The following is a 17,176-nucleotide window of genomic DNA, read 5'->3' as shown; positions in this document are numbered from 1 at the left end:
TATATATATATATATATATATATACACTCACAAACATACCTAAATGTATATATAACTTGATTCTCTTGTGCTATCCTTTACAAATAAAATATAAATAAAGCAGAACAGAATTTACTCCTAGGGGAGATTAAGTGGCAAACTGTTGCAACTGTAAAATGAATTATAACATTTGTTGGGAAGCTGAATATACAGCTAGCTCAGCCATTTTAGAATACTGCTGTGTTCATTCTGTTATTACTTAATCCTTTGTGTTTTTACCTCTGTTTAGTGAAATTTCCAGGACACAAACACTTTTATAGCTTGAACACAAACCAGGGTTTACAGTACATATAGCAGAGAAATGCAATACACATATACTATACATGTATTGTACATACATTCATCACACTGTAGATGAAGAACTAAATTCTAGGTAACCTGTTCCTACACATTTCTAATTTGCTATCTATCTATCTATCTATCTATCTATCTATCTATCTATCTATCTATCTATCTATCTATCCATCATGCCCACACAGATTCTGTGTAGATAGATGATGATAGATGTTCTGGTGGTGTTTATTAACAGACATATCAAACTGAAATGCATGCGTATATATTGACTTTATTTTTCTGTGAAACCTGAATACATAAAGTAATCATATATTGAATATGATTTTTAATCATGTTTTTGCCACGAGATAATATCATCACTTATCTTTACAATACCAACAAAGTATATAGGCTGGCACCGAATGACTTGAGGGTTGTGTGTATGCTCTGCAGGGCCAGGGGGTGGGGTAAACCTCTTTTTGCAAACATCAGCCAGTGCTGACAAGCCACCACCCTGAGCCCTGAGAATGGTATGGACTTTGGAAGGATTATGTGTAACATACCACAGCACTTTCTATTACATATCCGAAACAAAATAAAAAATGGCTGCATGGGAACTATGGGAATCCAGTTACTACTATTATTCTCAGTGAAATTCAGTCATTCTGCAGCAGAAAGTTCCAGAATACCAGTGGCGGCACTATGCTCCCTAACATTTTACATTTGACGGGACTTCTTACAAATCAACAAATCCAGGAAAGGAAAAAGAACCCTTTGGAATTTTACCCTTTTTTATACAGAAGAGGGCAGGAAGTGAGGTTGTTTTCAAATCCAACATTTATATTCATTGCATGTGTTGTTTTTTATTATTACTGAGCTAGTGGAACGGTAATGGGGCCAGAAAGACCCCTTTACTGGTTCCCCTGAGTGCATGTGTGGCAACTTACAGATCAACCAGTTAATTGGATATTTGCTGGCTATTGAATTGGACTACAAATTAGTAAATCAGCCACAATCTCGAATCCAAAGGTTCAGTTCATTTTTTAGGGTGGCAAACTAATAGGCTTCTCATGATTGCTAGTTATTTATATATCCTTTGCTGTCTAGTTCTTTTATTGTTCCCTTCATTTTACATTGTCGAAAAATTGCATTGTAAGCCCAACATGCTTTTTCCAAAATGCTGTCATGTTCCCTGTCACGCTGCAGTGCGAGTGGACATTTCGCCCTTCTGTACAAACAGTATAAGGCAAGTGCTTGGTCTAGCACTTATGGATAAAAGGTCCAACCATCATTCGTACTTATGTGCTAACTTGACGCTGATGTTAAAAATGACAGGTGCCCTTTAAAGAAAGGATTTCTAGTTAATATTCATAAAAAAGACAGAAAGATTGCAATATGAATGTGTAAAGCATTTTGCTGTACATACATACAAATACAGCAGCTTGGAACAAATTGTCATTTTTACCTTTAATAAAATACTGAATGAGAAAATAAGGCACAGAAAGAATAACATTTTATAACATAGTCAGAAAGAAAGCACTACTTGCATCTTAAGCGTTTTTCCAGGAATGCTGAGCAAGACCTACTTTCTCATAGTATTTGATCTCGTAGTCCAGAATGACCCCATTAGGATAGTCTGGCTCTTGCCACGAGAGAGCAATGCTGCTTTGAGATGCCCAGTCTTTTCTCACCATGCCAATTAGTGAAGGAGCTGAGAAGGAAAAAAGGAGAACAATAGTGTAAATGTTGGTTTAATGTAATACAGACACTTGTTTTCATGTTAAGTTCATTTGCTAGCAACCATTAAAGGAAAACTTCATTTTTCAGCCATTTAATCCCTATAGTTTCTCCAATGTTTTGTAAAATTCCTTTTCTCTTTTCCCTTGCGGGTCCTGATGCATGAAGCTGTGACATCATATAGCTCTTTATCAAGGAGAGAGAAGTTTTCGGTGTTTTAACACCTGGATTTTTCAAAGAAAAAGTTGATGGAAGAAGCTTCATTGCTAGGTGAAAAAACGAATTATGGGTGTTAAGATTGTTTTAGCTTTTCACCTGTTAGCACCAGAAGAAAGTGACATTGACTTAAAGCAAACCTGTGCTCTGCCTATTCAGGCCAAAGAAACAAGTTTGCTTTAACCTCCCAGCACCCCTCACATATACTGTCTCAGTTAAGCACTGGGAACCGGAGATAATACCCGATACCTTTGAGTATGGAGGAGAAGGAGGCACATTCTATGTTAATAATCATCACTGTCACATTGGGAGCGTGCCTATGCTATGGCTCTAGCAACCTGTAGCTTTTACAAAGGACTTTGCTGCCAATGGCAGAATGGACTGGCATGGAGTTAATGGAATTGAAAGTACATTATATGCTTAAAGCAGACCTTTACCTATATCTTTAAAATAAAAACAAACACACCTTTTGAAATGTTTAGTATGACAATCTACAAACAGATACTTCTAGATAATTGCCAGCGCTGTATTCTTTGCATGCCTTATTTCACTTTCCTTCCCCAGTCTTCTGGCAGTGGCCATGTTTACTAAGGGCAGATTACTAGATCTTCATTTACTCTGCCAGATGTGCCAGATGTGCCTTGACATCTGGCACATGTGACTAGGACATGTGACCATGCACATCTTTCTCTGATATCTCATGAGATTACAGTGGAGATTTCACAGCAATGCTCTGCTGATGTAACCTTCCCAACATGCAACGGTTTGACACTTACGTCATTTGTCCCAGAACTGGACCAGGAAATAGATAAACTCTATTTGTAAGTAAATGAAAAACAAGTTTGTTTAACTAATGAATGGAAGATGATTTAAAATCAACGTGCAGAGCTGCATGCTGATGTGATTTTCAGTAAAAGGGGCTGAAGGTACACTTTAAGTGCCTGCGGTGCCTTCAGCACCATGGACAGCACTGGACGTAACACATGCCATAGCTCCGTTTATGTGAGTATCCTCTTAATAAAAATAGGAAATGACCATGCCTGCCAGAAGCTTGTTAAAAGTGGCAGCCAGCACTTCCGCTCCAGTTTGGGTTTATTAAACACAGATTATATTAGAAGGGTGCATTAAAGACTTGAAACTGTTAAAAGCTTGTTGAAAGCCTTGCAAATGCCTTGCAAACTGCTGTATACGAACTAAAGCCTGTGCCTGTGCGTCCTAAAGACAACTTGTCATGAGAGAAACATGGAGGCTGCCATTGCTGACCGCTCCTTTTAAAAAGGCATTTTTTCCTGGCCGTTAGGCTGACATTCTTGCTTGAATAATTTAAAGTCTGGCCATAATAAAATTATACTTAAAGCCCAACTTGAGAAGTCTTTCCTTGTAGTGGGGAAAAGCTTTACCTTAATGCTGCCCCTACACTGCAAGGGTTAACTGTTCGTATATAGCCGGGGGACAGGAAAACAGCTTTTCCCTTTCCCCTGAACATAGAATAACAGTTAAACCTTCTAGTGCAGGGTCATAAGGTAAAACATTTAATTTTCCTGGAGTTGGGCTTTAAATATATTCTTCAGTCACAAAGCAAATAAATACACTTTGTCTGTACCTAATGCCTTTGCAAACCCAGATAGTACCTAAAATATACTTCACAACGTACAGTAAATAAGGGTAACAGTGACATCCTCGCCGAGCTATACATAGCGTACGCAGAGCAAAGCTGTGGGAGGGACCCAACAGGCCCCACCCACTACAGGCTGCCTTCAAAAAGCTACAGAAGGGGGCGGATACAAGACCAGTCACCCTGTAGGAGAGAGAGAGCAGCAGTGATTGGTCTATGTTACAGAAAGCTCCTACACAGTGGCAATGTTTTACAATGGATTATTGCACAGATGTAAAGAAGTACATGAAGGAAACCAAGATTCAATAAGTATGCTCAGATTAGTATCTCAGATTTAGACAATATTTGTTTATATTTGTATTATATTAAATAGTTGTGCATATTTGACAGCTGCTGTAGAAATGCATTGTGGGACTTAAATTGTGGGACTTAAAGCCTGGAGTTCAATTAAAAGATACTGACCTGAAACAAGAATGCAGAGAGAATTATCTAAGACTTTTCCTAGGATAGTGATTCAGAAAGAGGCAGTTCCATATTTCCTTTATTAGAAGTTTACTTTAAGGAAATGCTCATTTTTGGTTTAAGGAGGAAAAAAAACAAAGGTATACTCACCCGAATCTCGGAGCACTTACAGAACTCCCTTCTGCCTGTCTCCTCCATTCCAGCGATGGTATGTCCCTTGGTGTCCTTGTGTTTTATACACTGTGTATAGGATGTGATGACTCACAGATGGGGAGCAAAGCTGAAGGGACCGGTCTGAGAGCAAGCCAGAGGAGGAGGTAAGTATAACTTTATTTTCCTTCCTAGACCAAAACGAGCACTTAACCCTTGCAGTGCGGGGATAGCCCCACTGTAAAGGTTAATAACAATTTTCTCTAAAGTTAACCTCTAATACATGAAATATGGAACCTTCTCTTTCTGAATCACTATGCCAGGAAAAGTGTGTAGGAAGTCTGCGATAATTCTCTCTGCATTCTTGTTCCAGGTCAGTATCTCATAACTAAACGCCAGGCTTCAAAGGGCCCATTCACACCAATTGTGGTGCGTTCCAGAGCAGCAGCTGCTGGAACGCATAGCAATCACCCACATAACCCTTCGTTCTGGGGTGAGAGGGGGCGTGGCGGTGCATTGAAGTTAATAGCCCCACCCGCAGTGCGATCGGATGTGTGGCAAAACATTGTCTGCATTCCGGTCCACTGCAAACGCAAAAAATGCTGCATGCTCTATCTTTTGCGTTCACCGTGGACCGGAACACTGGCAATGTTTTGCCATGCGTCTGATCGCACTGCGGGCAGGGGGCATGGCTGTCATGCCATTGACTTCAATGCAGTGCTACACCCCCTCCCACCCCAGAACGAAGGGGGAAGATTTGTGAGCGATTGCTGTGCGTTCCAGCAGCTGCCGCTCTGGAACACACCGCATCTGTACTACAATGCATTTCTACAGTAACTGTCAAGTGTGCACACCTATAGCAACAGCTAACAAACAAGCCATGCTACATGCAATCAAAATTTGGGGAAAGCACATGACTGTAGTTTATAAATAAATCATCTCAAACTCCTAACAGATAATTAGATTGTTTTATAGACAAAAGGGGAAAAGTGGGCAAATCTATGCCAGAGAGAAGGTACAGGAGGCAACAACACAATTATGAAGTAGAACATTGTCATCTATTTATACTGAATGTATTACAAAGAAACGTACTCAAAGTAGAATGACTATTTCCAGAATCTGAGCTTTTATAATGTACAGTGTATCTTTTCACAGTACACAACAGATAAAGACATTTTACCGAGAACAGAAAAGTGAAATATGAATCTGTCTGTGCATAATACAATATTATAAAAGGTATTCACAAGACACCATTGAGTCAGAGATGAGATTATACATATAAAAGCAAAAGTAGAATTAGTGCTCAAGATGACCAAATTGCTTGTTATATGTGAACAATTAAACCCTAGCTGGTTTCTATGGGTAACAGGATGCGTGTATCCTCCAAGGTCTATGACATCAGCTCCATTTTTAAACGGCAACCTGCCATGAGCAAATTATTCAAGAAACCACTGCTGACTTCTTCTGAAAAAGCCTGGCAGGTTATGCTGTTCCACAGGCCTCACTGTCAGAGACACTGACCTGAGACAAGCTTACAAATTAGAAGTTGTGACTTCACAGGCTGTGCACTTATTTGGGGGTCTGAGACAGCCAGGCAGCTGGTATTTTCAGCAGAAGGTTAGCAATGAATGATTTACCTGAAGCTTGTACACGTGGTAATAATATGGTGCTGCTTGTATTGGGCTATGCATGGGGATGGATTTCTATCACTGGCAGGCACACAGCATTGAACATCCAACACAACAACCCTCTGCTAGAAAGTGCTCTTGCTGTATATAAAGAACATTTCTCATGTTACCAGGGCCGATGCTACCACTAGGCAAACTAGGCAGCAGCCTAGGGTGCACTACTGCCCAGGGCGTAGCCTCAAACACTCATGCCCCCCCACAGCGTGCCCCCTCCCATCTATTTCATATTGCAAAAGCATATAGCAGGCTGGCTATTGCACCTGCCCACTAAGAAGAGGAGCGAAACTGAGAGGCAACAGTTTGCTATCCTCTATTTTAAATAAAAATTAATCTACCTGTTGCATGCGGAAGCTATCTGGCAGGAGAATGGGGCTGGTCTTGCCTAGGGCGCAAAATACTCTAGAACCAGCCCTGCATGTTAATTTGAAAGTAATGTACGTAATGTACTGAACATTGTACAGAATGGAGCAGTGTGGAGTATGTAATGTACTGTACAGTGTACAGAATGGAGCAGTGTGGAGTATGTAATGTACTGTACAGTGTACAGAATGGAACAATCTGCAGTATGCTGTGTAATGCTCAGTGTAAAAAGAAGACACCCAACTATTCACCTAATATACAAAGGACACCCCACTATTCGCCCTAATATATAAAACACACTCCACCATGCACTCCTATACACTCAACAATACACCCATCACATCGTATGTCCTACCCAGAGCTTCCAAAGGCTATTTGCAAGCTGTGATTTGTTAGGCAGCAGACAGATCTGAACATTCTGGCCAGCATCCTTCATTTTCCCCATGATTAGTTGTCACACAAAGCTCCACCCATTTCCTGCATTTCACTCCCCTGTTCCTCTCAATGCTGACCTTGTTCATGGTGAATCGTATCTTGTGGAAGTGAGGGCACAGAGCTACCTTTCAGTCTCACTTTGTGTTTTGTCTTTAATATACTGTACCTTTGGGATGGCTCTGAGCTAGCTTTAGACACATTGGGGCCCTTGACAAGAGTCAAAAAGGGGCCACCTTGACTGAATACTGTATGCTCTCCAACACAACCCAGTTCATATGGCACTGATTGCTTGTATTTTTGTTTACCGTTAATTCTAGGTGAAAAAACGAATTATGGGTGTTAAGATTGTTTTAGCTTTTCACCTGTTAGCACCAGAAGAAAGTGACATTGACTTAAAGCAAACCTGTGCTCTGCCTATTCAGGCCAAAGAAACAAGTTTGCTTTAACCTCCCAGCACCCCTCACATATACTGTCTCAGTTAAGCACTGGGAACCGGAGATAATACCCGATACCTTTGAGTATGGAGGAGAAGGAGGCACATTCTATGTTAATAATCATCACTGTCACATTGGGAGCGTGCCTATGCTATGGCTCTAGCAACCTGTAGCTTTTACAAAGGACTTTGCTGCCAATGGCAGAATGGACTGGCATGGAGTTAATGGAATTGAAAGTACATTATATGCTTAAAGCAGACCTTTACCTATATCTTTAAAATAAAAACAAACACACCTTTTGAAATGTTTAGTATGACAATCTACAAACAGATACTTCTAGATAATTGCCAGCGCTGTATTCTTTGCATGCCTTATTTCACTTTCCTTCCCCAGTCTTCTGGCAGTGGCCATGTTTACTAAGGGCAGATTACTAGATCTTCATTTACTCTGCCAGATGTGCCAGATGTGCCTTGACATCTGGCACATGTGACTAGGACATGTGACCATGCACATCTTTCTCTGATATCTCATGAGATTACAGTGGAGATTTCACAGCAATGCTCTGCTGATGTAACCTTCCCAACATGCAACGGTTTGACACTTACGTCATTTGTCCCAGAACTGGACCAGGAAATAGATAAACTCTATTTGTAAGTAAATGAAAAACAAGTTTGTTTAACTAATGAATGGAAGATGATTTAAAATCAACGTGCAGAGCTGCATGCTGATGTGATTTTCAGTAAAAGGGGCTGAAGGTACACTTTAAGTGCCTGCGGTGCCTTCAGCACCATGGACAGCACTGGACGTAACACATGCCATAGCTCCGTTTATGTGAGTATCCTCTTAATAAAAATAGGAAATGACCATGCCTGCCAGAAGCTTGTTAAAAGTGGCAGCCAGCACTTCCGCTCCAGTTTGGGTTTATTAAACACAGATTATATTAGAAGGGTGCATTAAAGACTTGAAACTGTTAAAAGCTTGTTGAAAGCCTTGCAAATGCCTTGCAAACTGCTGTATACGAACTAAAGCCTGTGCCTGTGCGTCCTAAAGACAACTTGTCATGAGAGAAACATGGAGGCTGCCATTGCTGACCGCTCCTTTTAAAAAGGCATTTTTTCCTGGCCGTTAGGCTGACATTCTTGCTTGAATAATTTAAAGTCTGGCCATAATAAAATTATACTTAAAGCCCAACTTGAGAAGTCTTTCCTTGTAGTGGGGAAAAGCTTTACCTTAATGCTGCCCCTACACTGCAAGGGTTAACTGTTCGTATATAGCCGGGGGACAGGAAAACAGCTTTTCCCTTTCCCCTGAACATAGAATAACAGTTAAACCTTCTAGTGCAGGGTCATAAGGTAAAACATTTAATTTTCCTGGAGTTGGGCTTTAAATATATTCTTCAGTCACAAAGCAAATAAATACACTTTGTCTGTACCTAATGCCTTTGCAAACCCAGATAGTACCTAAAATATACTTCACAACGTACAGTAAATAAGGGTAACAGTGACATCCTCGCCGAGCTATACATAGCGTACGCAGAGCAAAGCTGTGGGAGGGACCCAACAGGCCCCACCCACTACAGGCTGCCTTCAAAAAGCTACAGAAGGGGGCGGATACAAGACCAGTCACCCTGTAGGAGAGAGAGAGCAGCAGTGATTGGTCTATGTTACAGAAAGCTCCTACACAGTGGCAATGTTTTACAATGGATTATTGCACAGATGTAAAGAAGTACATGAAGGAAACCAAGATTCAATAAGTATGCTCAGATTAGTATCTCAGATTTAGACAATATTTGTTTATATTTGTATTATATTAAATAGTTGTGCATATTTGACAGCTGCTGTAGAAATGCATTGTGGGACTTAAATTGTGGGACTTAAAGCCTGGAGTTCAATTAAAAGATACTGACCTGAAACAAGAATGCAGAGAGAATTATCTAAGACTTTTCCTAGGATAGTGATTCAGAAAGAGGCAGTTCCATATTTCCTTTATTAGAAGTTTACTTTAAGGAAATGCTCATTTTTGGTTTAAGGAGGAAAAAAAACAAAGGTATACTCACCCGAATCTCGGAGCACTTACAGAACTCCCTTCTGCCTGTCTCCTCCATTCCAGCGATGGTATGTCCCTTGGTGTCCTTGTGTTTTATACACTGTGTATAGGATGTGATGACTCACAGATGGGGAGCAAAGCTGAAGGGACCGGTCTGAGAGCAAGCCAGAGGAGGAGGTAAGTATAACTTTATTTTCCTTCCTAGACCAAAACGAGCACTTAACCCTTGCAGTGCGGGGATAGCCCCACTGTAAAGGTTAATAACAATTTTCTCTAAAGTTAACCTCTAATACATGAAATATGGAACCTTCTCTTTCTGAATCACTATGCCAGGAAAAGTGTGTAGGAAGTCTGCGATAATTCTCTCTGCATTCTTGTTCCAGGTCAGTATCTCATAACTAAACGCCAGGCTTCAAAGGGCCCATTCACACCAATTGTGGTGCGTTCCAGAGCAGCAGCTGCTGGAACGCATAGCAATCACCCACATAACCCTTCGTTCTGGGGTGAGAGGGGGCGTGGCGGTGCATTGAAGTTAATAGCCCCACCCGCAGTGCGATCGGATGTGTGGCAAAACATTGTCTGCATTCCGGTCCACTGCAAACGCAAAAAATGCTGCATGCTCTATCTTTTGCGTTCACCGTGGACCGGAACACTGGCAATGTTTTGCCATGCGTCTGATCGCACTGCGGGCAGGGGGCATGGCTGTCATGCCATTGACTTCAATGCAGTGCTACACCCCCTCCCACCCCAGAACGAAGGGGGAAGATTTGTGAGCGATTGCTGTGCGTTCCAGCAGCTGCCGCTCTGGAACACACCGCATCTGTACTACAATGCATTTCTACAGTAACTGTCAAGTGTGCACACCTATAGCAACAGCTAACAAACAAGCCATGCTACATGCAATCAAAATTTGGGGAAAGCACATGACTGTAGTTTATAAATAAATCATCTCAAACTCCTAACAGATAATTAGATTGTTTTATAGACAAAAGGGGAAAAGTGGGCAAATCTATGCCAGAGAGAAGGTACAGGAGGCAACAACACAATTATGAAGTAGAACATTGTCATCTATTTATACTGAATGTATTACAAAGAAACGTACTCAAAGTAGAATGACTATTTCCAGAATCTGAGCTTTTATAATGTACAGTGTATCTTTTCACAGTACACAACAGATAAAGACATTTTACCGAGAACAGAAAAGTGAAATATGAATCTGTCTGTGCATAATACAATATTATAAAAGGTATTCACAAGACACCATTGAGTCAGAGATGAGATTATACATATAAAAGCAAAAGTAGAATTAGTGCTCAAGATGACCAAATTGCTTGTTATATGTGAACAATTAAACCCTAGCTGGTTTCTATGGGTAACAGGATGCGTGTATCCTCCAAGGTCTATGACATCAGCTCCATTTTTAAACGGCAACCTGCCATGAGCAAATTATTCAAGAAACCACTGCTGACTTCTTCTGAAAAAGCCTGGCAGGTTATGCTGTTCCACAGGCCTCACTGTCAGAGACACTGACCTGAGACAAGCTTACAAATTAGAAGTTGTGACTTCACAGGCTGTGCACTTATTTGGGGGTCTGAGACAGCCAGGCAGCTGGTATTTTCAGCAGAAGGTTAGCAATGAATGATTTACCTGAAGCTTGTACACGTGGTAATAATATGGTGCTGCTTGTATTGGGCTATGCATGGGGATGGATTTCTATCACTGGCAGGCACACAGCATTGAACATCCAACACAACAACCCTCTGCTAGAAAGTGCTCTTGCTGTATATAAAGAACATTTCTCATGTTACCAGGGCCGATGCTACCACTAGGCAAACTAGGCAGCAGCCTAGGGTGCACTACTGCCCAGGGCGTAGCCTCAAACACTCATGCCCCCCCACAGCGTGCCCCCTCCCATCTATTTCATATTGCAAAAGCATATAGCAGGCTGGCTATTGCACCTGCCCACTAAGAAGAGGAGCGAAACTGAGAGGCAACAGTTTGCTATCCTCTATTTTAAATAAAAATTAATCTACCTGTTGCATGCGGAAGCTATCTGGCAGGAGAATGGGGCTGGTCTTGCCTAGGGCGCAAAATACTCTAGAACCAGCCCTGCATGTTAATTTGAAAGTAATGTACGTAATGTACTGAACATTGTACAGAATGGAGCAGTGTGGAGTATGTAATGTACTGTACAGTGTACAGAATGGAGCAGTGTGGAGTATGTAATGTACTGTACAGTGTACAGAATGGAGCAGTGTGGAGTATGTAATGTACTGTACAGTGTACAGAATGGAACAATCTGCAGTATGCTGTGTAATGCTCAGTGTAAAAAGAAGACACCCAACTATTCACCTAATATACAAAGGACACCCCACTATTCGCCCTAATATATAAAACACACTCCACCATGCACTCCTATACACTCAACAATACACCCATCACATCGTATGTCCTACCCAGAGCTTCCAAAGGCTATTTGCAAGCTGTGATTTGTTAGGCAGCAGACAGATCTGAACATTCTGGCCAGCATCCTTCATTTTCCCCATGATTCGTTGTCACACAAAGCTCCACCCATTTCCTGCATTTCACTCCCCTGTTCCTCTCAATGCTGACCTTGTTCATGGTGAATCGTATCTTGTGGAAGTGAGGGCACAGAGCTACCTTTCAGTCTCACTTTGTGTTTTGTCTTTAATATACTGTACCTTTGGGATGGCTCTGAGCTAGCTTTAGACACATTGGGGCCCTTGACAAGAGTCAAAAAGGGGCCACCTTGACTGAATACTGTATGCTCTCCAACACAACCCAGTTCATATGGCACTGATTGCTTGTATTTTTGTTTACCGTTAATTCAGGATCAGAGTGTTTTTTCCCTATGGGGTGGGTCATGCTGGAGGATATGATACTGCTGATGTAATGCTGTAATGCAATGTAATGTGGGGGGAAGATTGAGGGCAGACGGGAAGCTCTTTGGGTCTGTAGCGCCCTCTAAAATGTCGCTATTCAATTTAGAGATACCTGGACTGTAACCAGTCTAGATACTGATTATACAGAGCTCTGCATTCTATGAGTGTCCCTGAATCTGCTGGATTGATTGCTCCTCCTGTTGATGAGGAAAAGGGAGCCTTGGCATACAGTGAGGGAGGATCCATCCTCAGATTATGACTATGCACCTGACCCTACCCAATCCCTGAGTAGGATGACTCAGAGGCATGGTTGAGGGCAGGTAATAAAAGGTCTGGGGACACTGTGCAAAGGTCTCTTTCCCTCCTAGGACCTCTCCACAGGAGGAGGCCTATGTGATGCAAGAAACTGGCCTGGGCCTCAGCACATGGCAGGTGCTGAGGGGGACTGGGGGCCTAGGATACACTGATACTTTGCTGGGCCCACACACGTGGCAGGTGTTGGGCACCTGGAACTAGAATACACCACTGGATATCTGGCATGCACCTCAGCAGGTGGCAGATGCTGAGGGCCCAGAGATTTCCATTATGGCTGCAAGGAGACCTGATGGAAGCTGGGCTGGAGGTGGAGTCGTCTTATCGAAGAGTGTCGCAGAGGAGCTGATGAGAGCTACTGTCTGGACCCTGTAAGAGACCCCTCACCCTATTCCCAGGTGATCGCTATAGAAGAAGCCAGTTGTTGCTACCTGAATTGTGTCCCTGAATCTGCTGGATTGATTGCTCCTCCTGTTGCTGAGGAAAAGGGAGCCTTGGCATACAGTGAGGGAGGATCCATCCTCAGATTATGACTATGCACCTGACCCTACCCAATCCCTGAGTAGGATGACTCAGAGGCATGGTTGAGGGCAGGTAATAAAAGGTCTGGGGACACTGTGCAAAGGTCTCTTTCCCTCCTAGGACCTCTCCACAGGAGGAGGCCTATGTGATGCAAGAAACTGGCCTGGGCCTCAGCACATGGCAGGTGCTGAGGGGGACTGGGGGCCTAGGATACACTGATACTTTGCTGGGCCCACACACGTGGCAGGTGTTGGGCACCTGGAACTAGAATACACCACTGGATATCTGGCATGCACCTCAGCAGGTGGCAGATGCTGAGGGCCCAGAGATTTCCATTATGGCTGCAAGGAGACCTGATGGAAGCTGGGCTGGAGGTGGAGTCGTCTTATCGAAGAGTGTCGCAGAGGAGCTGATGAGAGCTACTGTCTGGACCCTGTAAGAGACCCCTCACCCTATTCCCAGGTGATCGCTATAGAAGAAGCCAGTTGTTGCTACCTGAATCCAGAGATAGTCCCTTCCTCTCAAAGTCCTGGACTATCCTGGCTTACGCTGTACTGTTCATTTATTGGTCGCTCTGATAGGGCCACGATACTACTGACTTTAGCTGTTGCTAAGGGAGAAAGCATTTCCAAGGGCATCCTACAGATCCTAAACCCTCTCTCTCCTGTTGACCTTTGCAAATAAATACCCCAAAAGACCCTGAGACTCGAGTCCATTCTGTCCGTGAGTGTTGGTGTGCTGTTGCTGAACAAAGGGGACAGGTGGCTAGACAAACAGGTAGGAGAACCCATTTCATACTCAGCGGCTCCTTCGGGGGTGAGTGCTACATGTCCTTTAAGAATGTGTGGGCCATGGGCTATTTCTCAGTACCCCGACCCAAACGCCAGCCCTGGGATGACGTAAGTAAAGAGTATTTCTACTCTTTACTTCATTCATCTATTCTATAGGCACTCACCCATTGTGGCTAATGGTAAGTCTGGGCCTGGTATGCAGAGGATGGAACAGGGTAAGAGTAGGTGACATCTAACACCAGCCTCCCCTACTGCGAGTGCTGAGATTACAGTACAGGAAGTCCCCGGGTTACGAACAAGATAGGGTCTGTAGGTTTGTTCTTAAGTTGAACTTGTATGTAAGTTGGAACAGATACATTTTTAAGTGCAACTCTAGCCCAAAAATTATTTTTAGTTTTGGATAGCATTGGGAAGGGTAAACTCCCTGTAACATTTGTTTTGCTGTGTGTGCCCCTGTTCAGAAGATTTCACCTCACTTTCTGTCCCTGTGACAATTGGATTTTGAAAATTTTGGGTTGTCGTGGAAGCAAGGATTGGTGATAAAGCTGTGGAGACACCATTTTCCCATGATTACTCTTACAGGAGTGAATTTCCCTTCCTAGGGGTAGATTTCCTCTCCCTTCCTGTTGTCTCAAGGAAAGAAAGTGAGATTAAATCTTTCTAATGAGGATACAAGTAAAAACCTCACAGTGACCCGGAAGAAGAGGCGGGCACCCCTCGTCTGCACGTCTAACAAGAGCCAACTTCCTGTAATATACATAAAGTACTACGAACCAGACCCAAAAAGGTGGGCACTCCTCGGCACGAGCACGGTAGCATTACAACTACTAAAATGCTGCGCGGTACACTTTGGCTGCAGCCTGGGATCCCCTGCTGTACAGTAATAGCCTCTGTTTGTTAGTAGGAGTTATATGTATTACGTAAGTCGGGTGTTTGTAACTCGGGGACTGCCTGTATTACCACAAGACACAAACTGCTCTAGCCATGGAGGACACTCCTAAAAACATTCATAGTGATAACTCTTCTATCACAGACATCTCATGGAGATCATAATAAACAGAGCAGTGGAAAAGGCAGGAAAGAAATAAGAACAGTGACAAAATACGATTGATTTAAGATGCGTCAGAGCAAATAGAAAGTAAAAAAAAGAATTAAAAAAAGGAAAATGAGAAATGATGCCCGTTTGAGTTATTGTAATTCATTTTTCTGAGTAATGACACCGGCACGCTCACAAACACACAGTTGCATCAATGATTTGTAGCGAAGCTTTAAGTATTTACTGATATCATCGTGCTTATGAGCCATTTCAGCATTGATCTCCCTGTCCTTAATAAATGACCGCAGGAAGAAGACATTTGTTTTACCTTTGTCTTTCTCAGATGAAAGGACTTATGGCAAGAACAAAAGTTGCCACTCTGTGCTTGGTATGAAGAGCATATTGTTTGATTTTTTACGGGACCCTTATTTTCATGGCTTAAATGGCATTGGATGAGGAAAGGAAAGTCATGACTTATATTACAGGAAAACCCTTATATAAACCTTTACATAAAACTGTATATAGTTTGGAACCTTATGCATCAGCTGTTAACAGTTTTGTGGCAAAGGGGTAAATGAGCATCTATTAATGTGCTAACCAATCACAAAATACTCAGAATAGATTGCCTGTACCGGCCTCAATATCTTTCCTGACTAGAGGATGCCATTGCTGACTTGTTATTCTGGAGATGCTAGTTACCTGGGTGTAATGCTGGCCCATTCACTTCAATGCCTGGAAAAAGTATGTGGATAAGGACTTTCTGACCTTCTCTAAGAAGGTCAGCAATGGCAGTTCATGTTTCTATCAACAATGATAGAATGGAGCAGAATATTAGGGATGTTCAGATACCAATTCAGATACTACGATGTTCAGATACTACGGTAGTGCCGATACTTGTAATTTTCATGCAAACCACCAGGGTTGCAGAGGTTGCAGCTGTCACTGGGCCCTGGCGCTCCACCACTGTACCTAAAATCATTAGTTTGTAGTGTTTTAAGAAAACTATCAAATGAAAATGAACAAAAATGTATCAGCAATTGGTATCTGTGAGTACTTGGACAAGTATCAGTACTTGTACTTGGTCTGGTTTGTACTTGGTCTAGTCTTGGAGCTGGAACATTATCAGTACTTGTACTTGTACTTGCACCAAGTACGATTCTTGGTATCTGGACATCCCTAGTGGTAGTATTCTTTGGTGACCACTGCGTATGCTTACCAGGTACTTAAGGGATCTTACTGGATAGAAACATCAAACAAGTGGAGAGGTGAGGAACAGAGAGCATTCTACACTACAGGCTCCATGTGGCTACTGAAGGGCTGCCTACCCCATGTATAAAACTACAGTGTATAAACAATGTCTCACTTACTACAGTCATTATTTTTATGTTGGCACTGAAAGATCACTCTGATTGCTGGCTTGGGGTTTGAGAGGTGCAGACTACTTTTCCATAAATTGACCCACCTGCCAAAGCCAGCAAAGTTTTGGCTGGTTGTGAAAGAGGAGATCCTCTTCTGTTGTGCTCAGCGTACTAGTCGCTTATATATTTCTCCGAACTGCCCCTCATTTGATGAGATACTGTTCCTCTTTAGTACCCAAATCTCTCTGTCCCTCTTTCCTCCTCAGTTGTCCCTCTTTTTGGACAGATATGTAGACCTCTACAATAAATGCAATACTTAACTACCAAAATTGTTACACTTCACTAAACGTTTCACGTAGACCTTTTTTATTATCACTTTATTATTTTCGAAAGCCAGTATAAAGAAAACATACCTATGAAAAAAGCACTTGTGGGTTTAGCCAATAATTTTTTGCTTATAAACTGGGGGGCATGGCAGAAGATGTGCCATTTACCTAAACATGTTGTGCTAAAGGGTCTCCCTCTTTCCCATCACAGAAAGTTGTGAGAAGTAGGAAGCTGAGTCTCCCAGTAGCCTTGCTTGTACACATCGTCCAAAGAGTGAGCTATTCAGACTGTCTGTCTACAACTTGCAAGTGTTCAAATACAGTCACCACCAGCATTAATGGGTATAGATAGGAGCTGTACAGAGGTGAAATACAGGCCACCCACCTCTGACCACCTGCATTATTGGTCACATGCCACTGCTGAAACCCATTAAAATTTTTGGACCCAATGCTTTCTAGTTAATACCCCCCCC

General features: G+C 42.4%; 1 protein-coding gene across 1 annotated transcript in view; it reads right to left on the bottom strand.

Annotated features, from left to right (window-relative positions):
• Positions 1-17,176, bottom strand: part of LOC108797808 (ephrin type-A receptor 6) — a 355,406-nt gene that overhangs the window by 222,576 nt on the left and 115,654 nt on the right. The window contains exon 3 of the mRNA XM_018569475.1: positions 1,899-2,023. Coding sequence (XP_018424977.1) covers positions 1,899-2,023 — 125 coding nt within the window. The remainder of the gene's footprint in view (positions 1-1,898; positions 2,024-17,176) is intronic.

The sequence above is a fragment of the Nanorana parkeri genome, unplaced genomic scaffold (genome assembly GCF_000935625.1).
Source record: "Nanorana parkeri isolate BGI_ZX_2015 unplaced genomic scaffold, ASM93562v1 scaffold1340, whole genome shotgun sequence".
NCBI lineage: Eukaryota > Metazoa > Chordata > Amphibia > Anura > Dicroglossidae > Nanorana > Nanorana parkeri.
This window is presented reverse-complemented; position numbering and strand designations above follow the sequence as displayed.